Consider the following 17,214-nt stretch of genomic DNA (forward strand, 5'->3'; position numbering starts at 1 on the left):
CATAGAAAAGACTGTGCGTGTATGGTGGTAATTTACCGGCACAAATACAGGATGCAGAAGACAGGAGTAAAATATTAACAAGCTTTTAATGCTGATAAGTCAAGAAATTACAAAGTCTAACATCTGGGGATGAACAAAGAGCAAAACCACGGAATCCAAACATCCAAGATTTATTGGAATGTACAAGAAGCACAGGGAATCCAGACTCAGAAAACACTAGGAATCCCAATACAGGAAATGTTCTACTACAAGGACACACAACTACACATACAACACAACAAACGACAAATGGGAGAAGTAATGGGTGGAGAACTAACACAGCTGAAGATGATGAACATAACGAGACAGGGCAAGTTAAAGTCAGTACCAGACACAGAACAGCTAGCAAATCAAGCAGGAAGTAAAACACAACTAAACAGGCAAAGGGATTAAGTAATCTGATTCAACAGATAGATTTTTTTTGTTTTGTTTGTTAGTTTTTAACAATACAATAATAATAAGTGCAAATCTAATAACGGATGGCCTGAAAACAGAAATACAGATGAGGTTTTTGTAAAAATGTACCACTTTTTTGTACTTTTAACATAACATTTTATAGTAGTTTCTTTAGAAAGCATAAAATAAAATAATCTCCCCCCCCCCCAACCATGGAGATACACACACACACACGCACTGCTTGAAACATCAAGTTAAAACTGAGGGATATCTTCCAATTTACACGTAGTGTAAAAACTGCAGAAAGGGTTTAAGGTGTCCTTTGAGAAGGAATGATAGTAAAAAACAAAATAAATCAGTTTAGACTTGAGGAAAATGAAATGCTGATGCTCACAAATCAGGACATGGCATTATCACAACATTTTAAATTGTCACGAACTAGAGTGAGAAGTATCATGAAGAAATTCAAAGAGTGCTGTCATGTTTCGGCTGTGTGGCAGGCAGGGATTGGACCCAAACGCAAACTCACGGGGACAGAACTTGAACTCAAAAGCACAGCTTTATTGCTGGAAAATAGAACACAAGCAATACAAAACTAAACCGGGAAAAGCTAATTCAAATGCATACGGGGAGAATCACACACAGCATGAGGGAGACTACAACACTGACAAAGAGAAACACAGGGCTTAAATACACAGAGGGATAACGAGGGAATGAGACACAGAAGGAGAGCACAGCTGGGAGTAATCAGGCTGGACGAGACAAGGGAAGCAAAACTAGAAACACGCACATGAGACATGGACCTTCAAAGTAAAACAGGAAACACATTGACTGAACTCTAAACATGCAAACTTAACAGCAACTGAGAAGACAGACTATAGGGACCAGAAACATGGTACAAAGAGGTCACAGTAGACACAACATTGAACACAGGGAAGCCATATTACAAAGCCAAAGAACTAAACCTATGATAACCATAACTGAAATCTAGGGAAACAAGAAACAGTACAACAAAGGACTCAAAACATAATCCATAATATAAAAACACGAGATCTCTTCAAAATAAAACTGGAAACATGAGAGGCAGACATGACAACATAAGACAACAGACATGAAACACACGAAGGGCAAGGGAGACTTCACAGGGGTTGAAAACACAAGGGGGAACTAATAAGCAAATGAACATAGGAAACCTAATGAGCTTAAACATACTATAAACATCAAAATGAACTAAAACTCAAAACACTGGGTCATAAGACCCAGGATCGTGGCATGTGCAATAGAAAACAAGCTTGAAGGAGGTTTGATGCAAAAGATTTCAAAGACTCTGGAGAGAAATACTGTAGCCTCAAATAAGACAATCATGAGAACCCTGAACAGAAATTACCTGGGAGGTTGCCGAGCAAGAGAACAGAAGAGACCTTCAAACCGCTATCAAATGTCAAGGCCAACTTGGAGAAATACTATGCATACTAGAAGTGCGTTCTTTTTAAACATCCAAAATAAAACTAGCATGTTTGGAAAAGCTTTTGCAAAAATTCCTTGTTCTGTTTAACCGCACTTTGGAAATACTGAACTTTTCATAGGGGGCTAATAATTCTACCCTCATGTGTATTTGTGCATTTCACTGTAGGTCACACTAGGACACTGTAGCAGTAATAATGTGCCAAAATTTTTCTCTTATACTGTTGACAAAATCGCCAGACCTAACTTCATGTTACAGTTTTTTACAGACGCTAGGACACATTTCTCAATACTTAGGTCACTTTTGCAAAACTCCTCACACAGTGAGCACAACAGAAGTCTATGTGGGCTAAACTGAGGATCAGTTATCATTGTTTTGGCACAAAATGCTTTCAATGACTACATCTCTCAAATTTCATGAATTATCTTCTCACTCAGACACAACAACTGCCAAAAATCTTTGTACGTACAGGACATTTTGCATGTACTTACATACTGTTTTCAAAACTGTTAAACTTATGGCCAAAACAATAACACAATGCAAAAACTAAAAAGACAGCAAAATCCAACAGCAATATTTTATTGAAACATATTTTAAATCTAAAAATGCAGTTTAACCAGCCACAGCTTATTCTCATTGTAGATGAACATCTACACAGGTGTTACTCCTTCAATTTTTCAACTCCTTCAATTCTGGCAGCCAGAAGATTATTTCCTAGGTGTGTTGCCCTAGATGACATAAGATGTGATGTGGATGAGAACCTGTGGCCAAATGGAGAAGACCGAGTAGATTAGCATTACTATTGTATGTGTATCAGTGGATGGTGTGTATACAAATTCTTGTATTTTGGGATTACTTAGTGCAAAAAAATAAAAATACATAAACAAATATTAACAAATTCTGCATGATGTCTGATTCACTCCAGTAACATATATTGAAATTATAAACAGAGATGTGTCCTTGTTTTACACAAGAAAACACTGTGTAATGCTACATGTTGTTAGTGTTTTTTAGGTCATTGTTTTGTGAGTGACAAAGTGTGTTTGTCGGCTGTCAACCTTTGCTAGTGTTCTGGAAGAATGAGTTTATTTGAGACCTGAATAAAGTGTTTTGGTAGTTGTAGTGCATTTTGAATGTGAAATGAACTGCTGTGCCAAGCTGAAGGTCAGTTAGGAGAATTGTGTGAAGAGTTTTGCAAAAGTGACCTAAGTTTTGGGAAATGTGTCCTAGCGTCTGTAAAAAACTGTAAGCCACACCATGAATCTACTCTGTTTACAGCTTCCTACAAAAGTAATATAAGACCTACTAATTTTCAAATTGTCTCTCACACCCGTGATTCCCGAGGACTGCCACATGGAAGTGAAAATTAAATTGTGGCTCCCCAAACAGCAAGCTCTGTATTATCAGCTGCAGCTCTAAGCAGCAGAAAGATCACACTTCAATACAGCTTTTGGATTGCTTTGCTCAGAACACTGATTGTGTGTGGTAAGGTCCTTATTGATTCAACTGGTGAGACCCCGCTAACTTCTAACTGAATAGCACTAAAGTGCAAATATTCACACAGGAACACCTGTTCTTATATCAACCTTTCTGCCTGTCTGTCTCTGTGTGTGTGTGTGTGTGTGTGTGTGTGTGTGTCTGTCTGTGTTGGTATTAAAGTCTGTCTAGCATCACAGGCCAAGTCACAGAGTCACTTGTGTTCTACTTTTTAAACGGCAAACCAACAAAGAACAGCATTCACCTCCCAGAGTATTTTTAGAGATTTGCTTAAAGTGAGCGTAGTAGCTACAAACTGCATCTTTCAATCCATTATATTAATATTCATGAAAACATCTGAGAATACTTATTCCAGTTGTATGCCATCATGAATAATAATATTCCCTCTGTCTGCATAGAAATCATTGACCAAGATGCACACTGCATTACATCTGACTACTACTGAGTGCCATTTTTTTGTAAGAGCTCAGGTTTTAGAATTATAAACATACCATGCTGGGAAAATGAGCACCTTGAACCTGTCAGACTTTCAAGAGATATAAATTGCTTAAGATGTAGCATCAAAACAAGAACTTTTTTTTTAATGGAAAAGTTACTATTCCAAGGCGAGTCAGATGGTAAGAATCGATAGCAATGGTAATGGATATTTTTTTAGTACTAGCTTGACTTTTGTATATTTAAAGTTCGACTATTTACTTTAATATTAAAGTATTATAACAATTTCTTTGCTAGTTTGATACTTGGTGTTTAGTAATTAGAACCAGGCATGCTCAGCTGAGGTACACAGCAGTGACATTACTTCTGAAGGTATTTCATCATAACCCAATTTATTTAACAGATTGGAAATTTAAGCTGGCGCTGGATGAAAATGTAAGACATCACTTTGTAGTTAATTCTACAAAGAACACTGTCTGGTGATTGTGTTGTGAACATCTGTGCTGTGAACATCTGTATATAATGTGAATATTGTTTTTTGAATTATTTAAATATTTTTGTCTCGACTAATGTACTGGATCAAAAGGCAAACACGGCCATAAAGCTCTGCTGCTAAAATAATCAGCAATCACCAATGCTAATGTTCATTAAGCGTTTTATTTATGCTCAACATCCACATGCATTCCAAGGTCAATGTGTGCAACTTTTAGAAGTTCTCAGTCATAACGAAGCAAAAACATTATGCTCTTTTATTATAACAGCAGCAGTGTGGTATTTTTTGTGTGATAATTTTCACCTTTTGATTATGAGTGATCATGAGCGTCAGAAATGTATTTTGGATTTTTTTAATGAATAGATAGGTTAGTTTGTTTCAAATCATCAAATGTTTAAAACATTTAGAATTTTTTTTTAAACATTTTAATTTTAAATATTTCTAGAACATCTTAGACAATTTTCTTAGTTATATATAGTAACCCAGGTCATCTTCCAATTATATTGGAATTCAAGTGGGCAATCTACTGATAGTTTTTTTTCTGTCATATTTGCTCAACCCATCATGGCAGTTGAATGGAAATAGCCTTTTCCTCATGTTTGTGACTATGAATGCCATGCTTTTTTCATATTTTAATGAGCCAATACTCATTTGGCACACTTATATTTGCATGTGTGCCAAATTACAAGTCCTGATTCAATTTTATGGTAAGAAAAGCTAGTGAAGTGTTTGTCTTCACTTTGAGATATCCATGCTCAAACAATGCCTCAGATTTCAATGTGTGAAAAAATACCTGAAAGTGGGCAGGTTTAAAACAAACAACCTAAAACAAACAAACCTTCACCAACAGTTTATGCCATAACTGGCCTTATAAATAGTCAAATAAGAACACAAACCATTTGCAGTATTTCCTTCTGCTTCCTAACTTCTTATTTCTTCCCTGTCTCTAGGTCACCCGATAGTCGTCTGTTTCAAGGATAACCTCATTTGAAACCAGACACTGTTTCTTTGATCAACACCGTTGGACAATTGGATGTCGTGTTTTGAGAATTGGTGGTAACCAGGGACCAATGAGGACAACAATCACGGACATTCAAGTGAATGAACCAGGGACCAGGGAGCATCGTATAAGACTACATATCCAAACAAATTCCTGACATTTGATCTAGCATCAACAGTAGCTGTCTCTGAACTCTACTGCCCACCAAATCTCTCTTTGTATTATAGTTTTATTCCTTTGGACTAGAGATCTCAACAGTGAAGATATATATTGACTAAAGGACTCTGGATAACAGAAAAAAAAATCACTCTTGAAACAAAACCATGTGATGTGAAACTTGTGTTATTTTCTTGCCACAAAGAGCCCCAGGACTCTTGATGCATATCTGTGTTGATCTCGTGAGATCATAAGCATTTCCGTTCCTTTTAGCCTTATGGAGCAGATATCTCTTCTGTTTCTTTTTGTTAATTTAAAGTGTTTTGTCTTTTTTAAGTTTGTTAGGATGTCAAGTCTTCTTTCTGAAAGACAAAAAGACAATGCCACAACAATGAAACCAAGAAAAAAATGTAAGATGTTTCGCTACAGCTCACCAAGGGTCAACATAGCTCAGTTCTGCCAAAATGTTTTAATGGTATCTGTTGTTTTCAAAGCCTGGTGACTACTATTCATTACAAATGTCAGTATTATATCAATAAATCTAACTTAATGGATATTGCTGTTTAAAAAAGAAAGTTTGATTTTTATTTTTTTATTTTTTTACAGTTTCTCTTTCTGTTGAGGCATTTTGCATACCAGGCCATAGTGCTGTATAGGCAGGAGCTGTTGGGACTTAAAATTAGCAGGTCAAGCAAATAATCTGACAAAAAAAGCAGGAAGAGGGGGAGAGCTCACAGCTAATCAAGGTTGTGTTCATGGTGGATTTGAAATCTGAAAATCAGCAAATGCAAAAGTAGGCCATGTTCAAAAATACAAATGGGTGAAATCTCATTGCAACGTTCTTCTCAAAATTAACAGACTTAAAAAAAAGTATCTGAAATCTGGTCCAGGGAGATAATTATCTCTTACCCTAAACAACCTTAATCCTATTTGGTTCATTTCCCAAAGTAGATGTTAGTGTCATCCTTGGTTTATTGCATTAAATTAATGCTACCCATCACAATCAAATTATAGGACTTATTTACTTGTTTTTTGAGATCCCATGAGGCTTTTTCTGTTATAAATCCAAAATCCTTGTTACTATGTGTAGTAAAATAAAGCTTCTGAGGGAGTTAGACTGAAGAGTGTACAACAGGAGGTTGGAAGACAATCAGTAAAAGGCACAGGATTATTTAGCCCTAATGACGTAGCCATTTGAATCAGTGGAGTTCAAGATCAAATAAAACGTCCGTTCATCTTGACACATATAATATAGTTATTATAGTTACTGATGGACGGGAAGCTCTATCATGAAAATTGGTTAGAACTGGGTTTCTTAGAGAAGTCATAAGAAAGTTAGGGATGCAATTATAGTTCACCTGCATGTGATGTATACCTTAGGGACAGGAAATCACAGTATATTATGTGCCACCCTTTTCTGATATGATAATAAAATAAATTATAATGTATATTTCCTCTATAGGTGTCATGTTTATGACTCTAGGAAAATATCATATAATCTGTGCAAAAATGGCATTTTAGTAATTTCTTTCTGTAAATTTTTTTTTTTTTTAAAAATCAAACATTACTTTGTGCTACACTTTCATAAATCCAGAGATTGCAAAAGAGAGAAAAAAAGAAAAAGCTTCAGTCTAGACTCAAAACAAACCCTCACTTTATGAGGAATTTCATATTTTCTAAGTCAATTTCCATCTGTAAGTGAAGCGGTACATTTGCCACAGAATGCTTCTTATACTAAACACAATTAATTAAGCAAAAAATGTAAAAAGCTTGCTCCCAAAGACCAGACCCCAGGGACTGATGCTGAAGGGGAGGAATGAGAAGGTTTGCTATGGTTAAGTGATCCAGGTTGCCTCTTGTTTGGTTAGAAATCATTAAATTACAGTAATGACTAATTTCTCATTCCTGCATGCAATTCACTGGAGACCACCATGGATTTAATAAAGACCTGGCGATGAATTACAAACAGTGAATGGCTGAGGAAAAGCTATGTGATTATACAGAGTAATTCATAAGTGCATTAATAAAACAATACAGAAACATTGCTAAATCATTTGAGATAAAGGCTATTTGCATAATTCATTAAGATTAATCAGACCAGGCAATCTAACACAGTGCTCCAAGGAAAAGAGGGAGAAGACATGAATCCGTTCCCCTGGAAAACCCTTTCTATCTACAAACAATGATACAAATCTACCCTTGGATCAGAGAATTAACCTCTGTGCACTTACAGCCCCTGCAGTGCTGAAACACAATCCTTCAGTCATTCACCTTTATGCGGGCTAATATTCTATTAATAATGAAAGATCTTTTCATACCATTGCTCCTCTGGGTTTTGTTGCTTTGCCATAAAAGACCTTCACAGAAGTTGAATGGAAATACAGGTTTTGTGTTTGGAAACCACAGTGCAAAGCTGAGGTCTGGCTGTTTGACAATTTTGTCATTTACTTCTGTATTTCTGAAGTTAAATAACTTCAAAAACTTCAAAAAAACTTGAAACTGCTGTGGCCCTCACTCCAGACTTTATCGCAATCAGCTCTAATTGGGCACTAGTGTGATTAAGCATTTGTTTGTTTAGTAACATTATATCAGAAAGATCTTGTAGAACTACAAAATTGATTTTGCTTTACAACTCTGAATGAGTAGTATATCATCGAATATATTTCTTAGCTTTCGATATATAAGGACCCAAGCAGGCAGACATGCAAACAACGAGTAAACAATTACTGTTGTTAAATGGACTGATTTTTGTACAGTTATTTTCTACTCTCCTGGAGCACTCAAAGCGCTTTTTACAACATGCCACATTCACCCATTCACACAAATACTTTCTTCTATGCTTTTTAGTGCTTACTTTCTAACATTCACACACATTCATACACCAATGGATGCATCAGAGAGCATTTTTGGGATATTTGGCCTGCAGACTGGGGGAGCCAGGGATCGAATGAGTATATGACCTGCTCTACCTCCTGAGCTACAGCTAATTGTTAAATCTAAAGAACTACAAAGTCAAAAAACTTACTAGAAACTAGAAAATAAAAGGACTACACTTACCTGCCAGTTCATTAGTTACACAGTTTTTAGTACCTGGATGCATTTGTTTTCCTTTCAGAACTTAATTCTTTGTGGCGTAGATTTAGCACGGTGCAGAAAACAGTAATTTTGATCCATATCACAAGTTTTAGCTGCTCATCTGAATTTCCCAAATCCACCACATCTCAATGATGCTGTGTTGGACTGAGATTTGTTGACTGTCAAGGCCATTCAAGTTCAGTGAACGCACTGTCAACATCAAGAAGCCAGCACGAAATAATTTTTGACATGCCATATTATCCAGCAGGAAGCAACAATCACACCGTGGTTATAAAGGGATGGGCATGGTCAGCCACAATACTCAGGTACCCTGTGATGTTTAAATTATGCTCAGTCGGTATGACGGGGACCAAAGTATTAACCCCTCCACATTATATTGAACTATTGATACAAGGCAAGACAGATCCATGCTTTCAGGTTGTTGACATCAAACATGTAACATGTGAGCCTGTAAAAATTGTAGCCTCAGTTTCCTGTTCTTAGTTGACAGGAGTGGCATCCGGTATGGTTTTCTGCTGCTGTACCACTAATTCAAGGTTCAAGGTTGTGCATCCAGAGATGCTTTTCTGCATACTGGTGTTGTAACAATGGGTTATTTGAGTTTTTATAGACTTTTTGTCAGCTAGAAGCAGTCTCTCATTCTCCTTTCACCTTTAACCTTTTAGTGTGTGTGTGTGTGTGTGTGTGTGTGTGTGTGTGTGTGTGTGTGTGTCTCCTTTAAGGATTTTTCATAGTAGAGAGAGAGATGAAATGATAATCTAGGAATTTCTCTGGATAGATGGGAGAGAGAGAGAGCTAGTGAGAGTGAGACTGATAGAGGGAATGGGAAAACACCAGGATAAAATAGTTATACCTGAAGACAACTGCAAGACATAATTGCTTCCCATAGTTACTATAAATACAAAAAAAGTTATAAATAAAGAAAGCGATAGCACAATAGATAGCACTTTATGAGAAAGTTTGAGAATGACATGGCCTATGCCATGTCTCCAGCGTTTTTCCCAGCAACCCCCTCCTACCTCTGCTCTGTGTCCTGTAGTTCCATTCGTCTTACATTGTCACCTTGCACCTTGTCACCCACCCTTCACCTGATCATTTTATCAACCTCAGGTGTATCAGTTGTTTCAAGGTTTTGGTTCTAGTTTTATGTTTTGTTCTTTATAAAGTACTTTGTTCTAGCCAGGTTTACCCTTGCCTGATGGTCTGCCCTACCTGCTTTGCATATACAACCAACCTTTGGTTAGCCTCCCTCCATATTCCACTGCCATTCCAAGCTAAATTCCAAAACCAAGACAGAGACTGGTTTCCATTTCTCTCCTCATTTCCCAAAACTATGCTCTCCATCCAGCAGTCACGCTTTCTACAGCTCCCTACGCCATCGATCATCTTTAAACCCAAGTTTTAGCATTAAAGTCTTTAAAAGTTTCCCTGAGTCTGTTTGCTTTCTTTGCATCCACAACAGTAAAGTAATTTTGCAACTGTAAAACTACCATGACAGGAATCACAGGATATTTTTAATGACAACTGCAAGTAGAAATCTGGCGTGATAGAAGGAATGCATCCTTGCTTGAGTTGTCAATGTAGCAACTTTGCTTTTTGATATTGCATTGCACTGGAATGCACTGGACAAAACACATCACACTAAATGTTTTTGCCAAGTCATCACAAGTGTTTCTGACACCCCTACTATGGAGCCAGACTGGTCTGATTAGCATGCCAGTTTTTCCAGCACAGGGATGATGCTGGTCTGTACAAAACCTTTGCTGTTTTAACCTGTTAAGTTTATAATCTGGGCTGTACAATTACTATAAATGTACTGGATTTGGTTTATGTGCTTTTAAAAATTTTTGTGAATAATGAATGTAAATCATAACTGAGATGAGAGTATTAATCTTTGGAACCAGGTGACATCAGTTAGTGATACTGGTAACCAGTTTGAACATTTGTTTGAAAATGAACTGAACACCTCTGGTGCCACTGTCATAGTTGCTGGGTAAATATATTCCTACAGCCAATAACATTTCAATTTTGTGCTGAATTGTCTTTAAATGCTGCAATTTTCCTGTCAAATTATTAAACCTCCTCCCTATTTTTTTTCTTATCAGGAAGAAAAATAGCTCAGAAATTGCATTTAAATCATCCTGCACATTAAACTTCTCCAGTGTATCTCCTGCTAATGGAATTCTTTGAGGTGTGTTATAGTGCGTAGGTTATTAGCTTATAGCTAGTTTCATTGCAATTTTTACAGACTGATGCCTCTGAAGCTGTTGATTAAAATCCTCCCATAACTCCTCCCAGGAATAAATTCCCTGGTCAGCCATCTGCAGTAGAAAATAATGTCAGTAAAATGGCATTTCTAGCTGTGGTCAGGGAGATGCACACGTCTTATTGGCAGTGGATGAGACTGACTCGCCAATCCTATTTTTATTGGAAGGCCATTATTAGACCTAAATTTCAGGTAAACCTTATCTCAGAGTAGCAGCTTCCCAATGGTACCCCCCTCCCCTTTGGTAACATCTAAATGTAATAAAATAATAAATCTAAATAATTGAAGAGCACTAAACCAATTTGCTCATGTTTTGGGCTTATCTAATCAAACAAACAAACTGAAAAAATATACAAATCTAATTTTCCTACTCATAAAAAAGAGAAACAAAAGACAGTGCATATTTAGATCTAAATCAAGCGGGGTCTTGCACTATGCAAAATGTGCTCACTGAAAACAAAGCTCTCAGTTACACAAACACCATCTGCTGGGTTTGCCCAGGCTTTATCTTGACAGGATGAATTAGTTTGAAAAACTGTCAGATACACCCAGCAAAATTAGGTTTTCTCATTTCATAATGAAAGCTGACAGACTGTAATGAAAAACTGCTCGATCTTGAAAACAGCCAAGATGAACTGTAAAAGTCTAACTGGAAAAACTTTGCTGTTTTTTAAAATCTAATTGTAGTAGTCTCTGTTTTCAATATCAGGGGTGTTTTTCTACCGTAAATTGGATGTTCTAATTCCGTTTTGGTCAGAGTTTGATGTTATTTCTGACGTCTGTTTTGTGTTATTCTTGTCAACTGTAAGCAGTTTATTTTGAAATGAGTTTCGCCCCTCTCTGTGTGTGCACTGCTGTGACCTGAGGCATAATGGGATTATCCTGCTCAAGGCAAGACGTAGATGCCTTGAATTCTAATATCAAAGTATTCCTTGCTGTACCTGACACCTCCTTCTCTCTGTGTTTCTCATGCCTGAGTACACTGAGAAGCGATTAGCCCATGAATCGCAACACAGCCCGTGAGCTGTTTCGGCAAGTCATTCACACATTCTGTTGAGTTTTTTTTCTTTTCTTTTTCTGGTTATTTACAGCAGCATGTAGTGTACTTTTGCATGCGCTAGCAGCAGGTTTCTGAGCAAACCAAGTGTCAGCTAATCATATGTAGTTTTTATGTTACCCAAAATGCTGTAGAGAATTCTGAACCACTGTTCTCAGCAAGTCTGAAGCTGTGCTGTGTCCTATAGGCGTCGTTTCCAAGTATGGTGTTGACAAGACATTAGTGCTGGCCAGTGCATTTGCTCTTGCTTCTCATCAGAGACCCTCTCAGCTCCCACACTGCATTATCACAATGCCCTCGGGTCAGTGAGAAGGCCTGCTGTAATTTGAAAAGGAAATTATCTTTTGTAGAACTTACTCAGACAGACAAAAAGTAGGTAGAGAAGAAGAGGACGGGTGGGTGGTTGTAAACAGGCGGTGGGGGAGGGGACTTGATAGGAAGGTGAAACGTTCAACCTCACCGGCAGTCTCCTAAAGGGTTAATGGGAGCGAGGCCTGCAATGAGCTGACATATAACTGGATGGGCAGAGAAGGAGAAGCAGAGACATACAAAATGACATTCTGATGGATTTCTAACTGCCCCATTTCGTGATATGTACCTGCTCATTTATTTATTTATTTACCTCATTTCTTGATGCTCGAGAAAGAATCCATTTTTTTTTTGCTAATGATCAGGTTACACTGCAGGAGCAGGTGGAGTCTCAACGAGGAATTTGATGATTGAGGGGACCAGAAGATGATGCTAATAAAAATCTTTCACTTATTAGGTCAGCGGTCCATTGCCTTTGTCTCTAAGATGAAGCTGGATTGTGTTTTGTGTAACCCAGGGGTTTTAGTCCAGAGAACGATCATTATTACAACTAGTATAAGATGTTAAGATTCATTTCTTTTAAATTATGTACAGAAATTCAAAGTCCACTAAGGATAAAATCATCTAGCTTTGGTGACGTTGTGTCATTTTGTTTTTTCATGAAGCATCTTCACAGCTATTGGATGGATTGCTGTGAAAGTTTTTTGCAGACATACCCACAGAAATAATTTGGAACTTGGCTTTTCAAGACATAATCATGGAATTATAATCAAAGTCAAGCTAAAACATAAATTTCAAAAAAGGCGGGATGCTGTATAAAATGTAGATAAATAAATCTCCCAAACAGATATTTTATTATTAATAGAACATAAAATACATGGCTCAAGAGTTGGGAGTTCGCCTTGTAATCGTAAGGTTGCCGGTTCGAGCCCCGGCTTGGACAGTCTCGGTCGTGGTGTCCTTGGACAAGACACTTCACCCGTTGCCTACTGGTGGTGGTCAGAGGGCCCGGTGGCGCCAGTGTCCGGCAGCCTCGCCTCTGTCAGTGCGCCCCAGGGTGGCTGTGGCTACAATGTAGCTTGCCATCACCAGTGTGTGAATGGGTGGATGACTGAATGTGTAAAGCGCTTTGGGGTCCTTAGGGACTAGTAAAGCGCTATATAAATACAGACCATTTACCATATTAAACATTTAAAGCGAGACAATGCATCGTTTTAAGAAAAATGGTCACTTTGACTTATTTTAAAAACAATCTGAAAACATCTGGAAACTGAAATCAGCAGCAGGTGGACATTGGGAGAGAAATGTTTTTCTATTCTTGCCTAGTATAGGATTCTAACTGCTAAATCATTCTGGGTTTTTTCTGTTGTATTTTTCATTTCATGATGCTCCAAATGTTTTTAGTTGGTGCTAAACTGGACTGCAGACAGGCCAATTTAGAGCCCAGATCCAGACTTCTATAAGGTATGTTGCAGATATAGATGCAGTATGTCCTTTAACATTGATTTAAAGGACATTCCTGAAAAATACATCTCTGGATGACAGCATATGTGGCTCTAAACCTTATATATGTCTTTCAACATTGATGTGCAAACTACCAATTCCATAGGACTAATATACCCCCATAACATCAGAGGTTTTCTCTTTTGAACTGAGTGTTGATAACAAGCTGGATGGTCCCACTCCTCTTTAAACCAGATCCAGTATCAATTTTTCAGTAAAGAATTTCACATTTAAATTTGTCTGGCCACAAAACAGTTTTCCTCTTTGCTTCAGTCTGCTTAAATGAGCTTTTTCCCAGAGAAGAAGCTGGCACTGTTGGATCACATCCAGATATGTCTTCTTCTTTGCATGACAGTGCTTCGATTTGCATTTGTGGATGGCACAGTGAGCTGTGTTCACTGACGATAATTTATGGGTTTATGATTTATCATTGTCATGATTTCTGGTGTTCCTGAGCCTGTGATTTCTATGACAGAATCATACTTGTTTTTAATGTCCTGCCACCTGAGGGCCCAGGTGGCAGGAGAAGCAAATATTGATTTTCAATTTTCTGTCTTTTGCACAAACATGTTTCCAGATTCTCCATTTTCCAGAGCCTTTTTTACCCTGGTCCCAAACTTGAGATGTGTTGCCACATAGTACATTTTATTTTGATATCTTTTGATATATTTTCCATGTTCTGTTGCAACTATCTCGGTTTATACGATTTCTTCCTAAGAGGTAAAACTGAAAGTGTAAATCCTCTTCTTTTCCATTTGATGAAACATGCAGATGAATGTCTGCATATTAAAAGTACATTGAAAATTAAGCCATTCTCAGACTATTAAGACTGAAATGAGAGAATAAACTTTAAAAATTAAATCCATGAGCCTTGTCAAAGCTCACACAAAAAAGAAAACTACAAAAGCATACTTACTTTTACTTGGTTTGATGCTAGATTAATGGTTTACTACATTGGGATTGGACATTCATGTACCACCTCCTCACAGCCATATGGAAGTTTACAGGTGACCTTGGTGATTAATAAAAACAATTTATCAAAGTAAATAGCTGAAGATACAAATTTTTGACTCTAAGCCAATGACTGATTTAAGATCTGCTGCCCATGAGGTACAGGGGAACTTCCTCCAGCAGATGTTCCTGACTAATTATCTATTGTTGCAGAAATCCCACAATCCCTCAGTTCCTCTGCTGTCTTCCGGTGGGAGTCTGGTCATTCCTGTTTCATATCCTCGGCTTGGTCTCCACTTACCTGGGGCACTCCTCTCCATCTGTGAGGACAACCAGAGAGACACAAAGACTAGCCCACCACCAGCAGCATACAAGATTATACAAACCTTTAGCCGTCACTTTCAAGTGAAAGCTACTCTCTATCCTCTTGTTTAACCTCAATAGAAGAAGAGTTATATAAAATGCAACAGTCTAGAGCTGTTATGCTGAAGTGTGCTTGGCAAAACATTGTGATGGTGTGGCTATTTATGGAAACACACCTTTGTGTGTTCTTAAAGCAATTTTAAAGCAATTCAGTTTCAATTTATGTACTCGGATTCAACAAGTAGATTTAACTTAACATTATCACGGAAAAAGAAAAAATCTAGAATTGCAAGCAGATACATTTGAAGTTACTTTAACAGCAGCGTGCAGACTTAATGTGATGTGAACCCCTTTTCAAAAGTGTTTAGTATCTGAGACGTAAATGAGTTTTCTGCTCTTAACACTGTTGCCTACAATGAGCATGTTGGCACATTTTATAACCAATGAATAATTTAACAAAAGAGCATTAACATGGAGAGAAATTGAAAAAGTGCACATACTTCTACAAATACAGCCTGAATATTTCAGGAGGGAAAGGTCTAAGAAAATCAGTAGGTTTAGCTGCATAACATGAAACGACAGAATACTTCTGTTTCTGTCAGCTGTCTAAAACTCCCCAGCCTGTACTAGCATCTTCCATTCGGACTAATGGACCAGCTGGTTGCAAAAACCCTTCGTATGTGCAGAGAAAACTCCAGCAGCACCTCAGACAGCGCAGGCCGAAGCAGAGCAGAGCTAGAATGGATTAAGATATGCCTGGCTGCCTTTTGCAGTCCTGTCAATGTGGGCTGGGTGTCTTTGCTGCACAGATCAGAGAGACGCAGGAAGGTCATTGCCACTGGGAAAAGGAGGCAGTGAAAATATTGTCCTGACAAGATGTAGAGTGACTTTTGTAACCTGAGGCTTGTGTTTTAGATTAAACCATGTTGGCTGATAGAAGAGGTGACGTCAAAGGAGGTGTAAGGGAGGGAATTGAAGGTGTTGATGTCGACACCTTTGAATTAGCAACTCTCTCCTTCAAATCAGTTTTCATAAGAATTATGATGAATAACTGATCAAAGGTTGTTTATTTGCTGCTCATTTCTGGACTAGAAAGTTGAAAATGTAAGTCTTAAATAAGTAACAAAATTCACAAGACTGCAATACGAAGCTGAATATTACACATATAAACTGTATTATGATATATTGTAGATCTCTGCAATTGTGTATGTGTGATACATATACCCCAAAAATTGATTCTGTTCATCTGGATGTCGCATTCCCATTGGAAACGCTATGTCCACATGAACAGAATCAAACTTTTGGGATTTACTTACCTGGATGATTGAGCATACATCAAGACACATGATACATATATACTGCTCAAAATAAATAAACAGAATATAGCATCAAGTCAATTAAGTAGAGGCCACTGACAATTTTTCCTTCTTTATTTGTGTTGACTGTTTTAACCCCCCTAATTTTCCTTTGGGCTAGGGTCAGTGTTACCACAGTTAGCACGAGGCAATACCTGGACCCCACTGAGGATGCACAGGTAATGTAACTCTTCCAGGATGGCACATGCCATTGCCAAAAGGTTTGCTGTGTCTCCAAGCACAGTGTTAAGAGCATGGAGGAGATTCAAGGAGACTGACAATTACTCTAGGAGAGCTGGAGAGGGTCATAGAAGGTTGTTAACTCATCAGCATGTCTGGTATTGAGTCCTTTTTGCAGAGAGGAACAGGACAAGCACTAGAAAATAACCTCCAGGAATCGGAAACATAGTTCATTAGAGTGGCCTGAGGGCCTGACATTCTCTACGAGCCCTGTGCTCATGCCTGCACCATGGAGATCATATGGCATTTGCCATCAAATACCATAATTGGCAGATCCACCACTGGTGCTCTGTGCTTAAGCGCTTTGTGTGCTCAGAGTAGAAAAGCGCTATATAAGAACCAGCCCATTTACCATTTACCATGATTTACCTCTTCAGGCTAGGCACTGGCACTCTGATTGCCATTAGGTATTGCTATGAAATCCTTGGGCAGTGTCAGACCCTGCGCTGATACAGTGGTTCCTCTTGATGTAAAACAATCCTAGCCTAATATGAGACTGTGTCCTTCAGTAGTATCAATTCATGAAGGAATTGACACCATTGACTGCCCCATGTCCCGCCCCCTGCCCCAATGCTTGCCTGTACTAAATCAAA

General features: G+C 38.0%; 1 protein-coding gene across 1 annotated transcript in view; it reads left to right on the plus strand.

Moving 5' to 3' along the window:
* The window catches only part of tafa3a (TAFA chemokine like family member 3a), a 110,923-nt gene extending 104,867 nt beyond the window's left edge, over window positions 1–6,056 (plus strand). Inside the window, exon 5 of the mRNA XM_026166965.2 lies at window positions 5,276–6,056. Within this exon, the coding sequence (XP_026022750.1) occupies window positions 5,276–5,287 (12 nt within the window). The 3' untranslated portion in view covers window positions 5,288–6,056. The remainder of the gene's footprint in view (window positions 1–5,275) is intronic.
* Window positions 6,057–17,214: the final 11,158 nt, after the last annotated feature.

Source organism: Astatotilapia calliptera, chromosome 5, assembly GCF_964374335.1.
Source record: "Astatotilapia calliptera chromosome 5, fAstCal68.1, whole genome shotgun sequence".
Classification (NCBI taxonomy): Eukaryota; Metazoa; Chordata; class Actinopteri; order Cichliformes; family Cichlidae; genus Astatotilapia; species Astatotilapia calliptera.